Source organism: Rhinoraja longicauda, chromosome 14, assembly GCF_053455715.1.
Source record: "Rhinoraja longicauda isolate Sanriku21f chromosome 14, sRhiLon1.1, whole genome shotgun sequence".
NCBI classification, from domain to species: domain Eukaryota; kingdom Metazoa; phylum Chordata; class Chondrichthyes; order Rajiformes; family Arhynchobatidae; genus Rhinoraja; species Rhinoraja longicauda.
The window spans coordinates 41,878,540-41,900,405 of NC_135966.1; the positions used below are offsets into that span (position 1 = coordinate 41,878,540).

General features: G+C 44.4%; 1 protein-coding gene across 1 annotated transcript in view; it reads right to left on the reverse strand.

Moving 5' to 3' along the window:
* Positions 1 to 1,732: 1,732 nt before the first annotated feature.
* LOC144599937 (M-phase inducer phosphatase 1-B-like) overlaps positions 1,733 to 21,866 on the reverse strand; it is a 35,523-nt gene continuing 15,389 nt past the window's right edge. The window contains 10 exon segments of the mRNA XM_078411204.1: positions 1,733 to 2,075; positions 3,434 to 3,545; positions 4,429 to 4,562; positions 4,980 to 5,078; positions 7,789 to 7,851; positions 10,487 to 10,576; positions 15,082 to 15,270; positions 17,276 to 17,365; positions 18,829 to 18,948; positions 21,254 to 21,361. Coding sequence (XP_078267330.1) covers positions 1,935 to 2,075; positions 3,434 to 3,545; positions 4,429 to 4,562; positions 4,980 to 5,078; positions 7,789 to 7,851; positions 10,487 to 10,576; positions 15,082 to 15,270; positions 17,276 to 17,365; positions 18,829 to 18,948; positions 21,254 to 21,361 — 1,146 coding nt within the window. The 3' untranslated portion in view covers positions 1,733 to 1,934.

Sequence of the window (21,866 nt, forward strand, 5' to 3'; positions counted from 1 at the left end):
ATAAGACAGAAAATACACAAAAGTCACCTCTTACTGTGACTGTATGGAACGAATGGCATCAAAAGCAATATAGAAGATAGAAAAGAAAAAGACAGATAAAATAAACTAGTTTTGCTGTCAGTAGGAATGAACAAATGCATGTAGGTCAGAACATTGAATTCAATATTATGGTAGCTTGTTTGTGCATAGGTGTATGCATCAATTGGATGGTCGTAACCTGGGAATCATTGTATATAGAGATGGAGATGCAATATCAAGAGACAGCAAAGGTGTGACATAAATTAGAAAGGTTTCATATGCCTGCTTCCATTCCCATTACAGACACTTTTCCTTTTAAAATGCAACATTGATGTTTTTGTTATAATTATCATTGGCCAAGAGAAAATGTGGTTGCAACTTTCTGTGAGGGGACTGGGCTTCAGAGACACAACTGGTGACGATGGCCCAAGGGCTAGAGGACATCTCCTCACGAGGAGGGAGAGCAGCTTCAGTCAATGGTCTTTCAGCCAGCAATGGCCATCAGCAACATGGAGAACTGCAGCCTCCTCATTCCACACCTCAGGCCAATTTTGTCCAGTAAAAAATGTGGCATGATAGTTGCTTGGAATATTAACATGGTCCACCCAACTGTCATGGTCCCTTCATAATGTGCGGTGGGTGGATGTGTCAAGCAATGTTGGTGGAGGTCCCAACAATAGCTTACCTTGCTGGGGATGATGAAGTCATATGAAAAGATTAAAAACGCCAGATTTATCTAAGTGACTTGATTCATTGTAGACATTTCAGATTTTACTTGCTAGTCTGTATTTCGATTGAAAATGTCACGTCCCTCTCAGCTTCCACTGCGACGTTACTGGCAGAGGTGGAGATGGAACATCTTTGAATGGATCAGCTTCCATAAAATACAAGATAGACTTAATCAAATTCCAGTTGTTTACTATTACCTGGGACAGTAATAAGAAATTGACCACTTTTACTGCACAAAATGCACAACCGGACTCCAGGGCTTGGATTACTCCTCACATCCAACACCCGCGTACGCCACTGTTTTGAGGAAGTCAGTTGTTCGAACATTGAGGGAGTCAATATGTTTATATATTGATGGAACTGGTCTGGAGCAAATGGGGTTAATGTTCTCTCTTCTGGTAAGAGTTCATGGGATAGGCCATATCCGGGTCCAGCTCAAACTGGGAGTTTCAAACAACGAGCTTCAGTGCCTCTGAGCCAATATGGCTCCACCGTATAAACAATGATCAAGAATGATTTGCATCAACACTTCAGAATATCACCCTGGCTACTTCAAAGGGAGGGAACTGTGTGGCATTATTCTTCAGAAATGACGCAAAACGCATAATCTTGCAGCTTGCATTGCAAAAATAAAAAACAGATCAATGCATAGCATCTCCTCAGAGGTCCATGCACAGAAAAAGAAGTTTGTGTTTTTAATGTACTTATTCCCATGTTACACTCTTCACTTGCCTGGAGGCATGAGAGTTGGATGCCAAGCTTTTGCCAAGTTGACCACGATGGGAGGTTTGTGGCATTTGGACGTCTTGGGAGAAAAGTGTCAACTGGCATCAGTTTGTCAGCAGATTAATAAAACTACTTATCCAAGGCCTTGGGATGGATGGATATTGCAAGTAGATTTTCCAGAAAGCAAAATATTTTGTAAAAAACTAATATTTGATAAAAATAATTCTGTAACTTTAAAAATCATGGTCAAGAACCTTCACATTACAAATCCATTATTGCATCAAGTTGAGGCTGGCATTCATACTTTGAATTTGACATCATCAGAGCTGGATGGTTGGAGAATCCTCCACTGTGACATTATGGGCAGTGGTGTAGATGGAACCTCTTTTGGATGGATCAATGTCCTGTAATGAAGGGCCCCCAGATACGGTTCCTGGTAGGTGGTTCGCCTCATTGACTTTTCACATCTTCCTCAGTCTTAAGATGAGGTCCCTCCTGCGACGTTCTCCTGCCCAGGATTTGCTCTTTTTCCGCAGTTTCAGCATCTCTTCCTGGAAGTCCAGGTGATCCATGGGGCAGTACGTAGGTGGGTCACAGTAGTTCTGCAGTAGAGCAACAGAAGCAAAATCAATCAGGCTGGGGCTTTCTAAATCTGGAAACACCATTACGTAAAGTCCATCGCTTCAGTTAATGGCAAGGCACATCACATGGCTATCACTAATATTTCAGGTCAAATCCGTGGCCTGTTGCCTGGGAAATGTTCTATCAGACTATAAATACCACGGCATCAACTGACAGAATCCTTTACACGATTATTAAAACCCTTAATTCCAATTAATTAAAAAATCATATCAATCACGTAGCAAAGCCGAACAAAAGAATGAATACGAATGCCTTTATTTGTCGTTGAAAGCACTGCATACAACAAAATTATTAGTGCCACTCCATTGGTGCATAATATACTAACATAAAAGCACAGGACACAACTTAAAAACAATGTGATTTAACTAGGGCTTAAGATAAATAAATAATCAATATTGCAATATATCAATAAACAATGGTGATAGTAAGGTAAAATGCGAGATTGGTAGCAGCATGGAAAAGTGCAGCATGAGTAATACTCAGTAGCACTTCATATTGAGTGTGCAGATTTGCATTGGGGAAGAAACTGTCTCTTAGTCTGGAGGTGCGTGTTTTGGCTGACCTGTGACCCCTGCCAGAGGGCAACAGTTCAAACAGGTGGTGACCGGGGTGTGTGGAGTCTTTAATGATGTTAGTGGCTCTGCTGAGGTGGCGTGAGGTGGCAATATCCTCCATAGAGGACAGTGGGCAGCCGGTGATTCTCTCTGCTGTTTTTACCACTCTTCGGAGCGTTTTTTTATTTGCAGCAGAGCAGCTGGCCTACCACACTGACATGCAATATGTCAGTAGACTCAATAGTCGCCCGATAGAAGGCCACCAGCAGCTCCTTCCTGGCGTTGTGCCTCCTGAGCACTCTCAGGAAGTGGAGTCCCTGTTGTGCTCTCTTGACAGTTGCAGTGGTGTTGGCCGACCAGGAGAGGTCCTCAGGCAGGAGGACTCCTAGGAATCTAAAGGTCTGCACCCTTTCCACCCACGCCCCATTTATGTAGAGCGGGGCAGGGTGTGGAAGGTGTAAAAGTTGGAATTTAGATTACATTGAATTTTGATTGAGTACATCAGAATGATGGAAGATCTTCCCTACTCTTTTTGAAAGATCTTTGAACTTAAACCAGCAAAGATAATTTGAACCATATCCAAGGGGGGCAGCAGCCCCTGAAATGTGGACAAGGTCATCCAACTCCAATGAAGGGCAGCTCTACTACCCTGCACATTCAGAGCTGTTTGGATGCGGGCAGAACTGAGTGCATGATGAAACTGACCATCAAGGGCACCCCAAAAAAACATCTCTCCATTTTCCCAGGGAAACGATGAGACTTACCGAGAACTGAGAGAAGAAAGCCTTGTACCCTCCTTTCAATATGTAGAGTTCTGGGTAGTACAGGTTTGGGTAGTCATTCGTACTGCGATCCTCCTCCCGCAATAATCGACACCTTCAAAGAGAAAGAAGGCCTAACCACTGTCGACAATGTTTAGTTTCTTAGTGTAGAGATACAGTGTGGGTCTCATTCCCTTGGACCTCATTTCACTGTAGCTCCCCTTCCCATTCTCCCACCTGTGCCCCCCCCCCCCCCCCCCTGATTCTTTTTGCCACCCACCCACAACAGGGGTCCTTTACAGTAATCGTTAACCCATCTGCAAGTTTCTGGAGATATGGAAGGAAACCAAAGGACTTGGGGGGGGGGGGGAGGGGGGAACAATGCAGACACGGAGATCATGCAAATCATGTGGTCAGGATTGAACCCAGGTCACCAGAGAGGCAAGGCTGCAGAACCCACTGTGTGTTATTGTTCCTTCTTTGCTTTGAAGCCAGTTCTCGCAAATCTGTTAAAATCTCCTTATATCTTATTACCTAACCATTGCAGGTTCTTCATTGGGACAATCCCCCATCATATCTGTACAATGGCGTGCAAGTACCAGAGTAACTCATTTTAAACTTCTGCATTTTACTGCTCTTTAAAGCTCTCTGCAAACAGGCTGGTTGCATCTAGATTAAATGACCAACGATTTTCCGAGTGCTATGCAAAGTACGAATGTGAGCAATCAGATGCCAAATGAGTAGAATGTCTATTTATAACCTCACTACATATCATAGTCATAGAACCACTCAACACAGATACAGGCTCTTCAGCCCAACTTGCCCATGCCGAGCAAGCCGCCCCATAGTCCCACCTGCCCGAGTCATGTGACCACTTGCAGTTTTGCTTTGTTCCTTTGTTCCAGAAAGCATGAGACGCATCACTTCACTTCCCAGCCTTCCGCCTGCTTTCAATCCTCTCTCAATGTTGATTTACTAAAACAGATCATGCAACTCACATCTTTGGTGCTCGCTCTGATGAAAATTCACAGTGGAAGATAATAACCAATCTCTTGTCCTTGGATTTAGAAATAATGGGTTTCTTTAGAAAATACTCAACTGCGTCATCCGCTCTGTGAAGGTTCAGAGCACCCTGGGACAGAAGGAAGTGAGAATGTCAGCTCAGAGAGAATCAGCCACATCATTTACAATCTGAGACATGAAGCCCAGACTGGAACTTCTCTGAACTTTACACGCAGTGCAAACATAAATATAAAAACACACCCCGGTCAATCCCTGCACTTCTATAACTAATCAGCCCCTTGTACGTTCAAAGTCTGCTCATGTTGGGGTAGCTGGGGAACACCATGTGCTCAGGAACAGGAACAAGCTCAGTTAATAGCTGACCATTCTCTTCCTGTTGCTGAGAGGGGCATGTGAACCAAATATATATTTACAAATGGCAAAAGACCACCCATAATACCCCCCTCTACTCTTAAAGGAAGGCGAGAGTGCGGATGGGGGCGAAATGAAAGGAAATACTGGTTCATTTAAGATTCAGTTCATTTACCTTAACGTGTCCCCCTTCAAACTCATAAGGATAGCGGCAGTCGATGATATAGACCTCTCCTAAAACGTGATCATATTCTCCATGTAGTACCTTGGCCACCTGTGCAGAGAGGGGTCAGAAGGTTTGATACGTGCACCTAATTATGGTCATTTTCAAAATAGGACATGTTGGGGTAACTCAGCAGGTCAGTTGGCATCCATGGAGAATGTGTTTAGGTGATGTTTCATTTTGGGATGCTTCTTCAGTCAGAAGGATCCCAAAATGAAACATTGTTGTCCAGAGTTGCTGTCTAACACGCTGAGGTAAGACAGCACTTTGTGTCCTTCTGTTTAAACCAACATCTGCAGTTCCTCCTTTCTGCATGGTCATTTTCAAGTCTTGCAACTGAATGTATACCCAGACACCCCACTAGAAAACACCAGGTAGAGGAGTGCAGCATGTAGTAATGGCAAAGAGAGTCTTGCTCTCAATTCACAGAGCACATTTTTCAGCCAGAGGACTGATTTGTATTGAAGGATGGATAAACGGTACCTTTGGGTGAGGTTTAGTTTAGAGATACAGTGCGGAAACAGGCCCTTTGGCCCACCGAGTCTGCACCAACCAACAATCCCCATACATTAATACACACTAGGGACAATTTTACATTTAGACCAAGCCAATTAACCTTCAAACTTGTACATCTTTGGAGTGTAGGAGGAAACCGAAGATATCGGAGAAAACCTTACGGTCATGTGGAGAACGTACAAACTCCATACAGACAGCACCCGTAGTCTGGCCACTGGTGCTGTAAGGCAGCAACTCTACCACTGTTCCACCATGCCACAATGGAACGTGGGAAAATGTAATCTGCCATGTGCCATTGAATCACAGTCTAAGATACATACAAACTGAACAAAGAGAACAATAGGTGAGAATCTGTGGCATTGATGAATTGGTGGCATTAACACACTCTTCCAAAAATAAGTGATGGCAGAAGCTGGAAATCTGAAATAAAAACAGAAAACTGTGGAAACAATGAACAAATCTGGCAGTATCCGGGAAAAGAGAAGGAATATTATTGTGTCAGGTAGTCAGGACAAAAATCAATTCAGAGCCACACACTGACCAAGACACTGAGTAAGCCATTTTGATGGTGAATCAGTTTAATGGCTAACACGGAAAGGAAAATGTTGGGGCAGCACAAAGTGTCAACGTTTCTCCAGCGGCACGGTGGCGCAGCGGTAGAGTTGCTGCCTTACAGCGAATGCAGCGCCGGAGACTCAGGTTCGATCCTGACTACGGGCACCGTCTGTATGGAGTTTGTACGTTCTCCCCGTGACCTGCGTGGGTTTTCTCCGAGATCTTCGGTTTCCTCCCACACTCCAAAGACGTACAGGTATGTAGGTTAATTGGCTGGGCAAATGTAAAAAATTGTCCCTGGTGTGCATAGGATAGTGTTAATGTGTGGGGATCGCTGGGCGGCGCGGACCCGGTGGGCCGAAGGGCCTGTTTCCGCGCTGTGTCTCTAAATCTAAAAAGAAAATCTAAAACATGACATTTGGCTGATTGGACATTCTGAAACCTGAAGATGATCTGCACAAATTTATTGCAGCCAAATTTATTCAAACTCATAATCAATATCTTAAAACAGAGATGCCCACTGTCAGGCTTCATTCAATTCAGTTCTATAGGTGGCCCTATGGGGCTGGTATTAGTCAGATTGTCTGCAATCTCATCATAATGTCCCAGATCGATCAGGCATCACTGACAGCCGGAAATAATTAGTTGAGATTTTAAGTACAGTGGGAGGACCATAAAAGATGCAAAACAAGTCTTCCAGTGACAAACATTTAAAAAGGGTTTGAGTGACACAATACTGTGAAAAAGCAGAACCTGTGTTTGTTCACACTTGTCTTTGCCATTCACACAGGCCATTTTGCAGGTACTGCTTGCTTCGCCATACAAACCAGGCTCAATTCTAATCTTCAGATTTAATACTCAGATAAGACTCCTCACAGGTCGAACTCAGACCTGGGGAAGGCAAGGTCATAATGGCATCAAATATAGACACAAAATGCCAGAGCAACTCAGCAGGACATGCAGCAACTCCAGAGAGAAGGAATGGGTGACGTTTCAGGTCGAGACCCTTCTTCAGTCTCGACCCGAAACATCACCGATTCCTTCTCTCCAGAGATGCTGCCTGTCCCACTGAGTTACTCCAGCATTTTGTGTCCATCTTTGGTGTAAACCAGCATCTGCAGTTCCTTCCTACTCATAATGGCACCATTTGGGCTCAGAATTGTACAGCACAGGGACACAGCCCACAGCGTCCAAGCTGAACATGATGCCGTTAAACTAATCTCCTCTGCCTGCTGGTCATGCATTGGAATGAAGGCAGAATCGTACACACTCCATTCAGCGACCAATGCTATGAGCAGGAAGCAATTGGGGACAGCCAACATTTATACAGCCTAACAGATTCATTTTTTAAATAAATACTAGACAAAGTGGACCCGTTGGGCCCAAACCTCTCCTGCATCGGCTCAGCACCCTGTCCTCCCCCACTCCCCTCTCTCCTCAACCTCCCCCTCCCCCCTCTCCCTTCTCCCCCCTCCCCTCCTTTTAAACTTTAAAATGTGAATAACTTTAAAAATATAACACCGATTTCAATAAAACTACTTGCATTATCACTAAAGTGACAATGGCGAATAAGGTGGGCCTAAAATTGTCGCGCTATCGTGTACCGTTTTGGCTGAAGTTCAGTCACAAACAAGATAACAAACGAGAGTTTTAGTATATAGATAAGCGACCGGTAAATGGTGGAACTCACTGTTTCGGGGATGATATACTTCATATCCTCATGCTTACCCATTACAGTGGGCAATGCATATACCTGCCAAAGAAATGGGGGAATAGCATTAGAGCCGGTACCACAAAGAAACAAGTCAAGTGCGCAAGGTCATATTCAGTAGAAGAGCCAAAACTGTGTCATTTATATAACAGCGAGGATCCCATTGGACTTCGAGAGATGATTGAAGATAGGGGACGGTGGACCAGGTGGCCGAAGGAACGGTCAGATGCATTCCATGTGGCATCTCTCCGTTGTGGCATCACTCCCATGCCAGTAGTATGGAGAGCAAGGACTTGGCTATCTAGAGCTCATCACAAGAGAGGTCTTTGAAGTGGCTTAAGGATAGAATTCTGCACCTCAAGTGTTTAAGACTGTGGCAGTGCTTTTTCATGGCTGTGCGCAGTAGAATGGCAAAGCACTTCTAAAAAGTTTTTAAAATTATGTTTTTTAAGCTTTAACATTACACGAAGCCTACTCAAGTTGAAAAAATTAAATGTATTAATTAACTAGGTTAATTCCAGGAATGGCGGGACTGTCGTATGTTGAAAGACTGGAGCGACTAGGCTTGTATACACTGGAATTTAAAAGCATGAGAGGAGATCTTATCGAAACGTATAAGATAATTAAGGGGTTGGACACATTAGAGGCAGGAAACATGTTCCCAATGTTGGGGGAGTCCAGAACAAGGGGCCACAGTTTAAGGATAAAGGGTAGGCCATTTAGAACTGAGATGTCATTTAGAACTGAGATTTTTCAGTCAGAGAGTTGTGATTCTGTGGAATTCTCTGCCTCAGAAGGCAGTGGAGGCCAATTCTCTGAATGCATTCAGGAGTTAGATAGAGCTCTTAAGGATAGCGGAGTCAGGGGGTATGGGGAGAAGGCAGGAACGGGGTACTGATTGAGAATGATCAGCCATGATCACATTGAATGGCGGTGCTGGCTCGAAGGGCCGAATGGCCTCCTCCTGCACCTATTGTCAGTCGTGCCTTTAAACAGCTTGAGCAAAACATAAGACGCCGATCTGCCATAGACCCCAACAGCAAGGAACATTACGCCTAGTCTTTGTCTACCTAAAAGACATGGAAGGCACATCGTTGCAGCTGGTAGAGATGCTGCCTCAGTGCCAGAAACCCTGTTTAAATCCTGGTTTCGGGTGCTGTCTGTGTGGAGCTTCTCCCTGTGACGGTGTGGGTTTCCTCCGATTCCCTCATATCCCAAAGGCGTGTGGGTTTGTAGCTTAATTGGCCCACTGTAAACTGCCCTTAGTGTGGAGGGAGTGGATTAGAAAGCGGGATAACATGGAACTAACGTGAATGGGTGATCAATGTCGACTCAGTCATAGGGCCTGTTTCCATGCTGTATCTTTAAACTAAACTAAAAAGCACTGGGCATTGGAGAGAGGCAAGTGTACCTACACAATTATTTTCCAAATGCTTAACAAGATAGCAAATGATCAAAGACGTTTACTCACTATTCCGGACTGAATCACATCAGAAACAATCCACTCACCAGGCGACTCCCCAATAAAATACAAACAGTGGGCATCACCAGCTAGTGAAGAAAGCTAATATGTGATGAAGCATTTAAATGAGACAAGGTTTCGTGTTCAGTTCCATGCCAGGCTTTAAACTGGAGCACGGTAGTCAGCCTCAGACCTCTGGGTTACAGGCTCCAGGAAATAATCAGCTACAATTCCTTTTTGTGTAGATTAATTAGTAGGAGAGGCTGCGTAAACTTGGTTTGTGTTCCCTTGAGTTAAGAAGGTTTAGAGGCAACCTAATTGGCCATTACAGCGATAATCTATTCACCACCATCTACTCAAGGGCAATTATATTTGGGAAATAACTGCTGGCCTTGATCCTGCAAAATTAATAAACGAGAAAGCACTAGATGGAGTGTGTGTATTTCGTGTGGTCAGGGAATGCAGAGCAAAAATAGGAACAACAGCATTTATGCAACTGTGCAGTTTTATAATTGGCTAAGCTAATCGGCAGTTATGTTAGATTTTTGTCCCCCAGTGTAGAAATCGGGATACCAGGTCAAAGGAAATATCCAAAAGTGAGGCCGACTATTAAATTCTAGGGACATTAGCAATCAGATTAAAGGCAGGTAAATGTTATTATTTTGTCAATGATAATCCAATTACTTAATCATCGGGTATGATTAAGACAAATACGAAAAACAGGTCCTTTGGCCCATCGAGTGCATTGTGACCATCTTGAACCCATTTACACTAATCCCATTTTACTCTCCCCACAATTTACCGCTCATGTTCACATTGGGCAATTTACAGCAGCCTATTGCCCTGCCAGGGCGCATGTCTTTGGGATGTGAGCGGAAACGGGAGCACCCCGAGGAAACCCACGCGGTCACAGGGAGAACATGCAAATCCCACGCACGTAGCTCCGCAAGTCAGGATTGAACCAGGTCACTGGGGCTGAGGCAGCCGCACTACCCAGTGGGCAATTGCACTGTCCCTCCATAGAACTTCAAACAGCTGAAATGGACAGCATTTGAGGTCCTCTGCCAACATGGGGCAAGATCTGCCGGACTTCGTGTGTGCTCCAAAATCCAAAGACACTCATGATGAATTACGTTGCTTTGGGGGGGGCACCATATCCGGGTGGAACAAGGAACTGCAAAAAGCGACACATTTCAAAGCAGGTGAAAACCTTACATTCGAATGGTTTCCGATCAGGTCCATAGGGTTGCTCTCCTCATCCAAAACATTTGTCACATTGTCTTTGCAGCTGGTCGTGACTCCACTCTGCAGAGTACAGAAGAAATAGTTAAGAGCTGCAGGATATTTATCATGAATTGTATTTTCCCTAATTCACATTGGGAAGAACGTAAAAGAAAATAATCTGCAAGTCCCCCATTGAAGGATACAAATCAACTCCAAAGAGCTGCTCAGGATTTCCAACTTCACAAACCACACCCTGCACCACAGAGCATGCTGAAGTAAACACCCACCAAACTGGAGGTTTTATAGTGCTGCCTCTCATTGTCATTATAAAAAGACTGGCAAACCAACAATGGTTGAAGTGTAACCAGTCATCCTTGCTCACCTGCCTCAGAATCTAGGCGTGGAAAACAAGACCATTCACCCACCAGCCCAGCTCTCTACCCCATCACAATAGAAATTCAGAGATTCACCAAGTACTGGAGGAAAATGAAACCAACCCCCACCATTTCAATCTTGTGGAGTTGGCAGCAAATGCCGACCTTCAGTCCCGACCATTGAAGGAGCAACAGAGCATTGTTTTTACCCTTTTAAGTTAGAGAATTAATGGCTTTATTTTCATCCAGTCTGGAATGCTAAAACAAACCCACTATAAATGTGATTCGAGATATAGTTCAATCCACAGTGGAAACAAATGACTCTTACTTGCCACAACTCAGCCCAAAAATCTAACACCTCCCTTCAATTAGAAAATACACCTTCCCATTATCAAGCAGGCAAGAAGACGTGGATCGAGTCCTCCAGGGACCTTGGACTTGCTCAGTGATGTTCATTACAGTGTGTTTCCTTGGACAGACAGACAGGCAGAAGGAGGCAGAAGGCTGTGTGCAGTTTTGGTCTCCAAATTTGAGGAAGGATATTCTTGCTATTGAGGGCGTGCAGCGTAGGTTTACTAGGTTAATTCCCCGAATGGCGGGACTATCATATGTTGAAAGACTGGAGCGACTAGGCTTGTATACACTGGAATTTAGAAGGATGAGAGGAGATCTTATCGAAACGTATAAGATTATTAAGGGGTTGGACACGTTAGAGGCAGGAAACATGTTCCCAATGTTGGGGGAGTCCAGAACAAGGGGCCGCAGTTTAAGAATAAGGGGTAGGCAATTTAGAACTGAGATGAGGAAAAACTTTTTCAGTCAGAGAGTTGTGAATCTGTGGAATTCTCTGCCTCAGAAGGCAGTGGAGGCCAATTCTCTGAATGCATTCAAGAGAGAGCTAGATAGAGCTCTTAAGGATAGCGGAGTCAGGGGGTATGGGGAGAAGGCAGGAACGGGGTACTGATTGAGAATGATCAGCCATGATCACATTGAATGGCGGTGCTGGCTTGAAGGGCCGAATGGCCTCCTCCTGCACCTATTGTCTTTTGAAATGAATGCAATTATTAGATTTTTGCTCGTTTACTCTGGATAATCTGCTCACCATGAATCAGCTTCATCCAACCACACTATGGACCTTAAGAAGCCATTGGATTTCAGCTAATGAATGGAAATACCATCTCCTCTGACAATGAAGTCAAGAGCTATTCAAAATGGCCCCCGAGGGGGAGGAATGGGGTGGGAGACAGGGTGGAGGGTTATTGAATGGCAAAATAATAATCCTCCTATGGTCAGGGAACCATATGATCTTCCTCTGCATCTAGGTTTTATCCTCCGCGTTTAAACATTTGAATCAGAGGAAGATGGATGGGTAAGGGTAGGGCAAGGATGGGTATGGGATAATGGGATCATTCTTAGAGGCTCAAAATATTGCAGATGCAGGAATCTTAAACATAAACCAGTGCACTGGAGGAATTCAGTGGATCAGACAGCATCTGTGGAGGTGATGGACAAAGAATGTTTTGGTCAGGAGCTCATAATGTTGAAGGGAGATAGCAGGAAAAGAGTAGCGGATGGAGCAAAGCATGGCAAGTAATAGGTGGAGGCAGGTGAGGGGGGAACGGGACAGGGGATGATTGCCAGGTTTGTGGAGGGAAAGGCTAGGAGGTGAAAAGGTTGTCAGATAGGGAAAGAAGAGGAAGAATGAAATTTAAAGTGGGAGACAATAGACAATAGACAATAGACAATAGGTGCAGGAGTAGGCCATTCAGCCCTTCGAGCCAGCACCGCCATTCAATGCGATCATGGCTGATCACTCTCAATCAGTACCCCGTTCCTGCCTTCTCCCCATACCCCCTCACTCCGCTATCCTTAAGAGCTCTATCCAGCTCTCTCTTGAAAGCATCCAACGAACTGGCCTCCACTGCCTTCTGAGGCAGAGAATTCCACACCTTCACCACCCTCTGACTGAAAAAGTTCTTCCTCATCTCCGTTCTAAATGGCCTACCCCTTATTCTCAAACTGTGGCCCCTTGTTCTGGACTCCCCCAACATTGGGAACATGTTTCCTGCCTCTAATGTGTCCAATCCCCTAATTATCTTATATGTTTCAATAAGATCCCCCCTCATCCTTCTAAATTCCAGTGTATACAAGCCCAATCGCTCCAGCCTTTCAACATACGACAGTCCCGCCATTCCGGGAATTAACCTAGTGAACCTACGCTGCACGCCCTCCATAGCAAGAATATCCTTCCTCAAATTTGGAGACCAAAACTGCACACAGTACTCCAGGTGCGGTCTCACCAGGGCCCGGTACAACTGTAGAAGGACCTCTTTGCTCCTATACTCAACTCCTCTTGTTACGAAGGCCAACATTCCATTGGCTTTCTTCACTGCCTGCTGAACCTGCATGCTTCCTTTCATTGACTGATGCACTAGGACACCCAGATCTCGTTGAACTCCCCCTCCTCCTAACTTGACACCATTCAGATAATAATCTGCCTTTCTATTCTTACTTCCAAAGTGAATAACCTCACACTTATCTACATTAAACTGCATCTGCCATGTATCCGCCCACTCACACAACCTGTCCAAGTCACCCTGCAGCCTTATTGCATCTTCCTCACAATTCACACTACCCCCCAACTTAGTATCATCTGCAAATTTGCTAATGGTACTTTTAATCCCTTCGTCTAAGTCATTAATGTATATCGTGAATAGCTGGGGTCCCAGCACCGAACCTTGCGGTACCCCACTGGTCACTGCCTGCCATTCCGAAAGGGACCCATTTATCCCCACTCTTTGCTTTCTGTCTGTCAACCAATTTTCTATCCATGTCAGTACCCTACCCCCAATACCATGTGCCCTAATTTTGCCCACTAATCTCCTATGTGGGACCTTGTCGAAGGCTTTCTGAAAGTCGAGGTACACCACATCCACTGACTCTCCCTTGTCAATTTTCCTAGTTACATCCTCAAAAAATTCCAGTAGATTTGTCAAGCATGATTTCCCCTTCGTAAATCCATGCTGACTCGGAATGATCCCGTTACTGCTATCCAAATGCTCAGCAATTTCGTCTTTTATAATTGACTCCAGCATCTTCCCCACCACTGATGTCAGACTAACTGGTCTATAATTACCCGTTTTCTCTCTCCCTCCTTTCTTAAAAAGTGGGATAACATTTGCTATCCTCCAATCCACAGGAACTGATCCTGAATCTATAGAACATTGAAAAATGATCTCCAATGCTTCCACTATTTCTAGAGCCACCTCCTTAAGTACTCTGGGATGCAGACCATCAGGCCCTGGGGATTTATCAGCCTTCAGTCCCATCAGTCTACCCAACACCATCACCATTTCCTGCCTAATGTGCGGGGATCGCTGGGCGGCGCGGAGAAAGGGATAAAGGTGGAAGGGGATGACAGGAGGAGAAAGGGGGATGAGGGAAATATGGAACTCTGGGATGGGAGATGAGTATATGGAGGGGAAGGAGGCAGGGTGACTCAGGTGGTGGAAGAAATGTGTGTGGAGTAACTCAGCGGCTCAGGCAGCATCTCTGGAGAACGTGGATAGATTTAGATTTTTAGATTTAGAGATACAGCACGGAAACAGGCCCTTCGGCCCATCGGGTCCGCGCCGCCCAGCGATCCCCGCACATTAACACTATCCTACACACACTCGGGAGATTTTTTTTACATTTGCCCAGCCAATTAACCTACATACCTGTACGTCTTTGGAGTGTGGGAGGAAACCGAAGATCTCGGAGAAAGCCCACGCAGGTCACGGGGAGAACGTACAAACTCCATACAGACGACGCCCGTAGTCAGGATCGAACCTGGCGCTGCATTCGCTGTAAGGCTGCAACTCTACCGCTGCGCCACCGTGCCGCCTACATATCATGTAGCCGTGATAGGTTACATTTCAGGTTGGGAACCTTCTTCAGACTGATTGTGGTAGAGAGGGTCGGGGAGAATGCTGGAAGAGAAGAGGGGCAGACAAAGGCTGCTGAATGATCAGGTGGGGGGAGGGGGTAGATAGGCAGGTGGTTGGATAAAGGCCAGGAACGTGGATGGGAAAAGCATAAACGGATTCCACCAAACATGTATAGATGGGACTAGCATAGCATCTTGGCCAACACAGGCGAGTCGGGCCAAAGGGCCCGTTTCCATGCTGTATGGCGATGACTAACTGAGCACCCAATTAAGAGGTTCTTCACCATGAACTGGTCGTCCTTCCTCTTCTGTTCATCGGGCTCTGGTGGGAATTCAAAACTCTTCTGCCGCTTTGTCTTCACTGGTGTATCTGTTTCCCGAGATCTCTCCAATCTTTTCAGGAACGGCCTGCGCAGCCTCTCTGGCATGGAAGGTGACCGAAACAAGCCTGGCCGACTCCTGCGGACCGGAACCTAACAGAGCAAGAGAAAATAATAATAATTAAAGGTAGGGATGATTTTAATTAATACTTGGTCTGTTCCCCTCTTCTGCAGAGTCCTGACGAGGGAGATTTCAGTCAATCAGCCAGGCTTCACATGACGAAGGTTTTTATTCACAAAATGCTGGAGTAACTCAGCAGGTCAGGCAGCATTTCGGGAGAGAAGGAATGGGCGACGTTTTGGGTCGAGACCCTTCTTCAGACTCCAAATAGGCTTCACATGACTATTTGTAGAACTTAAGGTTTCTGAATTTTACTCCCTCAAATACTATTGAACTTAACTTCTGGCACTTCTGAATAATTGCCCTGAAGATTACTTGGGAATTTCATGAGCATTGTCAAGGTACAATGTTAATTTTAAGGACAGCCCTCTCATCCCAGAAATTAGCAGGTGAATCTGCTTTGGACTGACTACAAAATTGGACCGAGGAATGCTTCAATATGCTTTGAGGTATAGGTCGAGAGCTATTTACAGTATCCAGGTAATCTGCATAGTATTCCTCACCAACACCCTGGATAACTACAACAGAACGTCTCTATTTTGAACCCCCAACCTCTTTGCAATAAAGGCAAAAATATTGCTAGCCTTCTTAACCACATGAAGGACCCGTCTGCTAACTGTTTGTGATTTATACACCAGAACACCTAGATACCTCTGAACTTCACTCATTTGTCATATCTTGGTGGGACTGTTGTATGTTGAAAGACTGGAGCAACTGGGCTTGTATACACTGGAATTTAGAAGGATGAGAGGGGATCTTATTGAAACATAGGATTGTTAAGGGATTGGACATGCTAGAGGCAGGAAACATGTTCCTGATGTTGGGGAGTCCCGAACCAGGGGCCACAGTTTAAGAATAAGGGGTAGGCCATATAGAACAGAGATAAGGAAAAACTTTTTCACTCAGAATTATAAATCTATGAAACTCTCTGCCTCAGAAGGCAGTGGAGGCCAAATCTCTGGATGCTTTCAAGAAAGAAGCTCTAGATAGAGCTCTTAATACTCTAGTCATTAGAGTCAGCGGAGTCAGGGGGTATGGGGAGAGGGCAGGAACGGGGTACTGATTGTGAATGATCAGCCATGATCACATTGAATGGCGGTGTTGGCTCGAAGGGCCAAATGGCATACTCCTGCACCTACTGTCTATTGATAATCTTTCCATTTAAATAATATCCCACCATGTGATTCCTTTTACTGAAGTGCAAGGCATTATTCTCCATTCGACATGTTTTTGCCCAAACACTCATTCCATCTCTAAGCTGCTGCAGATTTACAAGGTCTTCATCCCCACATGCCCTACCACACATTTTTGTATTGTTGGCAAACTTGGAAGCCTTGCATTTTGTTCCATCCTCCAGGTCATTAATGTAAATAATAAACAATTGAGGGCCAGTGACTGACTCCTGAGGTACAGTACTTCACTCATTAGCTAGTCATCGAGACAGACATACAGCACGGAAACAGCCCAACTCATCCATGCCAACCAAGATGGCCCATCTAAGCTGGTAAAAATCTTTCCTATCCATGTTCCAGTCAGACCTACATCCTCCAGCTCGAGGAGGACCAATCTATTCTGTTTTCTAGGAATCATAACTTCATAAAAAGCCCAAATGCAACCACAGAGCTCGACCAATCCTGTATTTGAGAGTGTTTAGTTGTCATATGTACCAACAATGATATTCTTATTTGCAGCAGCGTAACAGGCCCATAAACATTATAGATAACATATTTTAAACACAAATTCAACAAATTAATAACCACATTGCTAGTACAAAAGAAAACCTAAAAGTCTTCAGTGCAACCAAAGAATGTCCATGGAAGTTCATAGCTAAAGTTAATGTTGAGGACAAACCGAGATAGAAAACACAGCGGGTCAGCCAGCATCCCTGGAGAACATGTCCACCAAAGCTTTATTACTTTCATCTTCCCCTCACCCACCACATCCTCACGGAGTTTCATAAACGCTCAAAGTTCTTACTGTGCTCGTGTCCATCCCCTGCGTCATGAGCTCACCAGTGAAAAGTGCAGCCATGCTGGAGGACATGGCCACATTCATGTTAGAATCCCTCTGTGAAAACAAAATCAGTGGTGTATTAACTGCTTACCAACAGACGTTGAAAAACATATTACTCTGGCTGCAGCCTATAGCTTCAAATGGATATTCAAGGAGAGTCTGGGTAAAGAACTGGCCACTAGAGTAAAGACTATATATGTGTATATATGTGTATATATGTGTATATATATATATATATAGTCTTTACTCTAGTATATATATATATATATATATATATACACATATACACACACACACACACACACACACATAGTATAGGCAAAATATCTTTGCATTGTGAGTTGTTAAGAAATGACACCTACATCATTATGTAAAAACAAGCAACTGCAGAAGCTGCTTTACATAGAAAGGTACAAATTGCTGGGCGTGCAGCGTAGGTTCACTAGGTTGATTCCCGGAATGGCGGGACTGTCGTATGTTGAAAGGCTGGAGCAATTAGGCTTGTATACACTGGAATTTAGAAGGATGAGGGGGGATCTTATTGAAACGTATAAGATAATTAGGGGATTGGACACATTAGAGGCAGGAAACATGTTCCCAATGTTGGGGGAGTCCAGAACAAGGGGCCACAGTTTAAGAATAAGGGGTAGGCCATTTAGAACGGAGATGAGGAAGAACTTTTTCAGTCAGAGAGTGGTGAAGGTGTGGAATTCTCTGCCTCAGAAGGCAGTGGAGGCCAGTTCGTTGGATGCTTTCAAGAGAGAGCTGGATAGAGCTCTTAAGGATAGCGGAGTGAAGGGGTATGGGGAGAAGGCAGGAACGGGGTACTGATTGAGAGTGATCAGCCATGATCGCATTGAATGGCGGTGCTGGCTCGAAGGGCTGAATGGCCTACTCCTGCACCTATTGTCTATTGTCTAATTCAGTGGGTCAGGCAGCATTCCTGGAGACCATGGATAGGTGATGTTTCGGGTCGGGACCCTTCTTCAGACTGGTCGGTATGAATCAGGTATGCTGCCTGATCAGCTGAGTTACTCTAGCACTATGTTTATAGATCATTGCCATTATTTGCTAACTGTTTGAAACTGAAGTCTGAATTTGCTTGGTAATTTTAATTGTAAAACTCATACATTTGAGATAATATTATTTACAATTAAAAATCGTTCAAATTGTGAAAATTAAAATAACTCCCACTCACAGTTCTACACTTCCCCAAAAAAACAGCTATTTCAGTAGCAAGTGATCATAGGCAACACTTTTTGTTCTCTCCTTTGCTGACATGGTACCATTGTCTTCCACCCAGTTACAGCTCCCCAGTTGGCATCAACCCTATAGTTCCTCACCCCAAGGGTAATTTTCACTGGGCTCACGCAAGAATAGTCTTACAAGTTGTAAAGCAGTGAGTGCTTCAAAGCTTAACTGCGTCCTCGATCCCACTCCATTCTCCACACCTTCCAGCTCGTGCAACGGGTAGTTTCTTCTCCTCCTCCCCCCGTGGGGAATTACGGTTACATTACCTGTGAATCGTTATGAATCTGCTCCACAAACACAGAAGTGTTGCTGTCACTCATGGAATAATCCAGGCACTGAGATTCTTTTGATTTTACTTGACTGATTTCTTCCATCTCAAAGCCAAACTAGAAGTTAAAATAATAAATTATAGCATTATCTTCCTTATGTGGAGAGACTCGTGGTAATAATGAGTGAGACTCGTGGTAATAATGAGTGTTTCAGTGGTAGAATTTGCTGCCTTACAGCGCCAGAGACCAGGGCTCGGTCCTGCAGAATTTGTACATTCTCCCTGTGACCACGTGGGTTTTCTCTGGGTGCTCTGGTTTCTTCCCATATTCTAAAGACGTGCAAGCTTGTAGGTTAATTAACTTCTTTAAAGTGTCCTGAGTGTGTGGGATAGAATTAGTGTACGGGCGATCGCTGGTCAGCGCAGACTCGATGGGCTGAAGGGCTTGTTTCCACGCTGTACACCTCAACTAAACTAACAATTCAACGTTAAAAAAATGTGTACACAACATAAATCTGTAATTCAATAAAACTTACCTCACTTTTAAAACCAAATGTTTAAGTTGACAGACACATCATAAAGGAAATAATGCAGAGTTTTTAAAAACAGTGTCATGTTATTATTAAACCTGTTTAGTTTAGAGATACAGTGCGGAAACAGGCCCTTCGGCCCACCAGGTCTGCGCTGACCAGCGTTCCCCGCACATTAACACCATCCTACACACACTAGGGACAATTTACATTTATACCAAGCCAATTAACCTACAAACTGGCACATCTTTGGTGTGTGGGAGGAAACCGAAGATCTCGGAGTAAACCCACGCAGGTCACAGGGAGAACGTACAAACTCCGTTTAAACGGCACTCCAACAAAGCTTCTTCACTCACAACCCAGTCCCACAGCCTCCATCACTGAGAACAATTAAAACAGTCGGAGATTAAACCAGGAACAATTTTACTTTGCAGTCCATACAATTAATTTCAGAGGGTGTTGGAGGCAGGTACTCATGATATTTAAGTATCATCTGTACATGCATTTGAATCACCAAGACATGGAAAGCCTCAGACAATGGATAAATGGGAATAGTATGCATGAGTACTTGTTGGTTGATGTGACCGTGACAGACCAAGGCCATATGCAAATTGGAGGAACACCTCATATCACTCTTGGGTAGCTTACAACCCAATGGTATGAACATTGAATTCTCCAATTTTAGGCAACTACAAACCCCCCCCCCCCCACCAACTCTCCCTTCTTGCCCCAACCCACCCCTCTTTTTATCACACCCCACTCTCCTGACCCCACCTGGACTGTCACCTATTTCTCCCCTCCCTGTCCACATACATTCCTTCCTCTAGCTTCACAATATGCAACTCTTCAGTCCTTTTGTCTCACACTTCACATCTTGTCATCTCCAACCTTCGTCAACCAACTCACTGCTAAAATGCCCCCACATCTGCCTCAGCCTATTTCCCTGTCAGGCTTTGTCCTGCCCCTCCTTTCTTCGAGCTATTCCCCTCACCCCCCCCCACCACCCACATTCAGGCGGCCCCATATGTAATCTATCCATGTTCTCCAGATATGCTGTGACCCACTGAGTTACTCCAGCACTTTGTCTTTTTTCAGACAGAGTCAAAGCGTAACACAGAAGAGAAACAGGCCTCTCGGTCCAACTCATCCATACGGATATTTGTAAAACTAGCACCTGCAGTTCCTCTTATTCACGGTTGGCGTAACATGATGGGCCGAAGGGCCTGCGGCATAACTGCGCTAATACCGACTAACATTCGCGGTTCTGAAATTCCCCAAGACACAGTGGCAGACGGGCACTTGAATTGCCACGGCATGAAGACCACAGACCAATAAAGGTGAATGGGATTAGTACAGATGAATGGCTGATTGGCACAGACAAGGTGGGTTGAGGGGCTTGTGTCCATGCAGCACAACTATATTGTCCCACAACAATCCTGACTACAATGTTTATAGCATTATTTTACTGCTGTTGCATTAAAACTTTGAGATTCACCCTAAAGCTCTGCTGCGCTGCATTAGTTCAAGAAAGCCCACCCCCCTCAGAAGAGCAACCAAGAATGAATATTAAAATCATAGCTTTGCTAGCAATATGCACAATTAATTTTAAAAAACATTGTGACAAAAAGCATCGTGTCCAGGAGGGGCGTGGTGGTTTGTAGTTATCTAAAATTGGAAAATTCAATGTATAAATGTCAAAATTAATCGACTTTAAAACAATTACAAGCCTGATGTTTCACTCATCAAATACACCGCAGAATTCACCTGACCCACACTAACCAGGGAGGTCCTGGATTATCAATTGATCCACCAAGACCACAAAGATGCTCGGTAAATGTCTCAGTGACACACTACTCAAGTTCCTTCAAACATATCTGTGCAAGTTGTACTCACCAAGGAGGGCACAGAGGAAGACATTGGTTCACATAATTTTTGGTCTTGGAAGGGGATCAACGTTACCTTAGGAGCTGGGCAAATGGGCTTCTTAAACCCACCTCCTTCCTGGTGAAAAGAGACCATGAGAATTAAACACTGCTGTTGAAACTGATTCAGTGTCATCAAAGATAGACGCAAAAAGCACGAGTAACTCAGCGGGACAGACAGCATCTCTGGAGAGAAGGAATGGGTGACATTTAAGGTCGAGACCCTTCTTCATCAAGATCAGACTGTTATATTAACATTCTATTCTTTCATTAAATACTAACCCTATCACCAGTAAGGACTCACTTGACTGACTCCAGCCATGGTGGATTTACCGTACAGAGAAGGTTGGAGTGGACTCGGCTGTATTTTCAAGAAGGAAATTAAAAAAATTTAAAAAACTGCAGGTGCTGGAAATCTAAAAATAAAACAGAAAATGCTGGAGGTATTCAGCAGGTCATGTCACATCCATGGGAGGAGGAACAGAAACAATGCTGCAAGATCTCCCAGTTCTTCAACCTGAAAGGTTATTAACTCTGATTCTCAAAAAGGAAAGAAAAATTAACTGGAAAAAACTTTGCAAAAG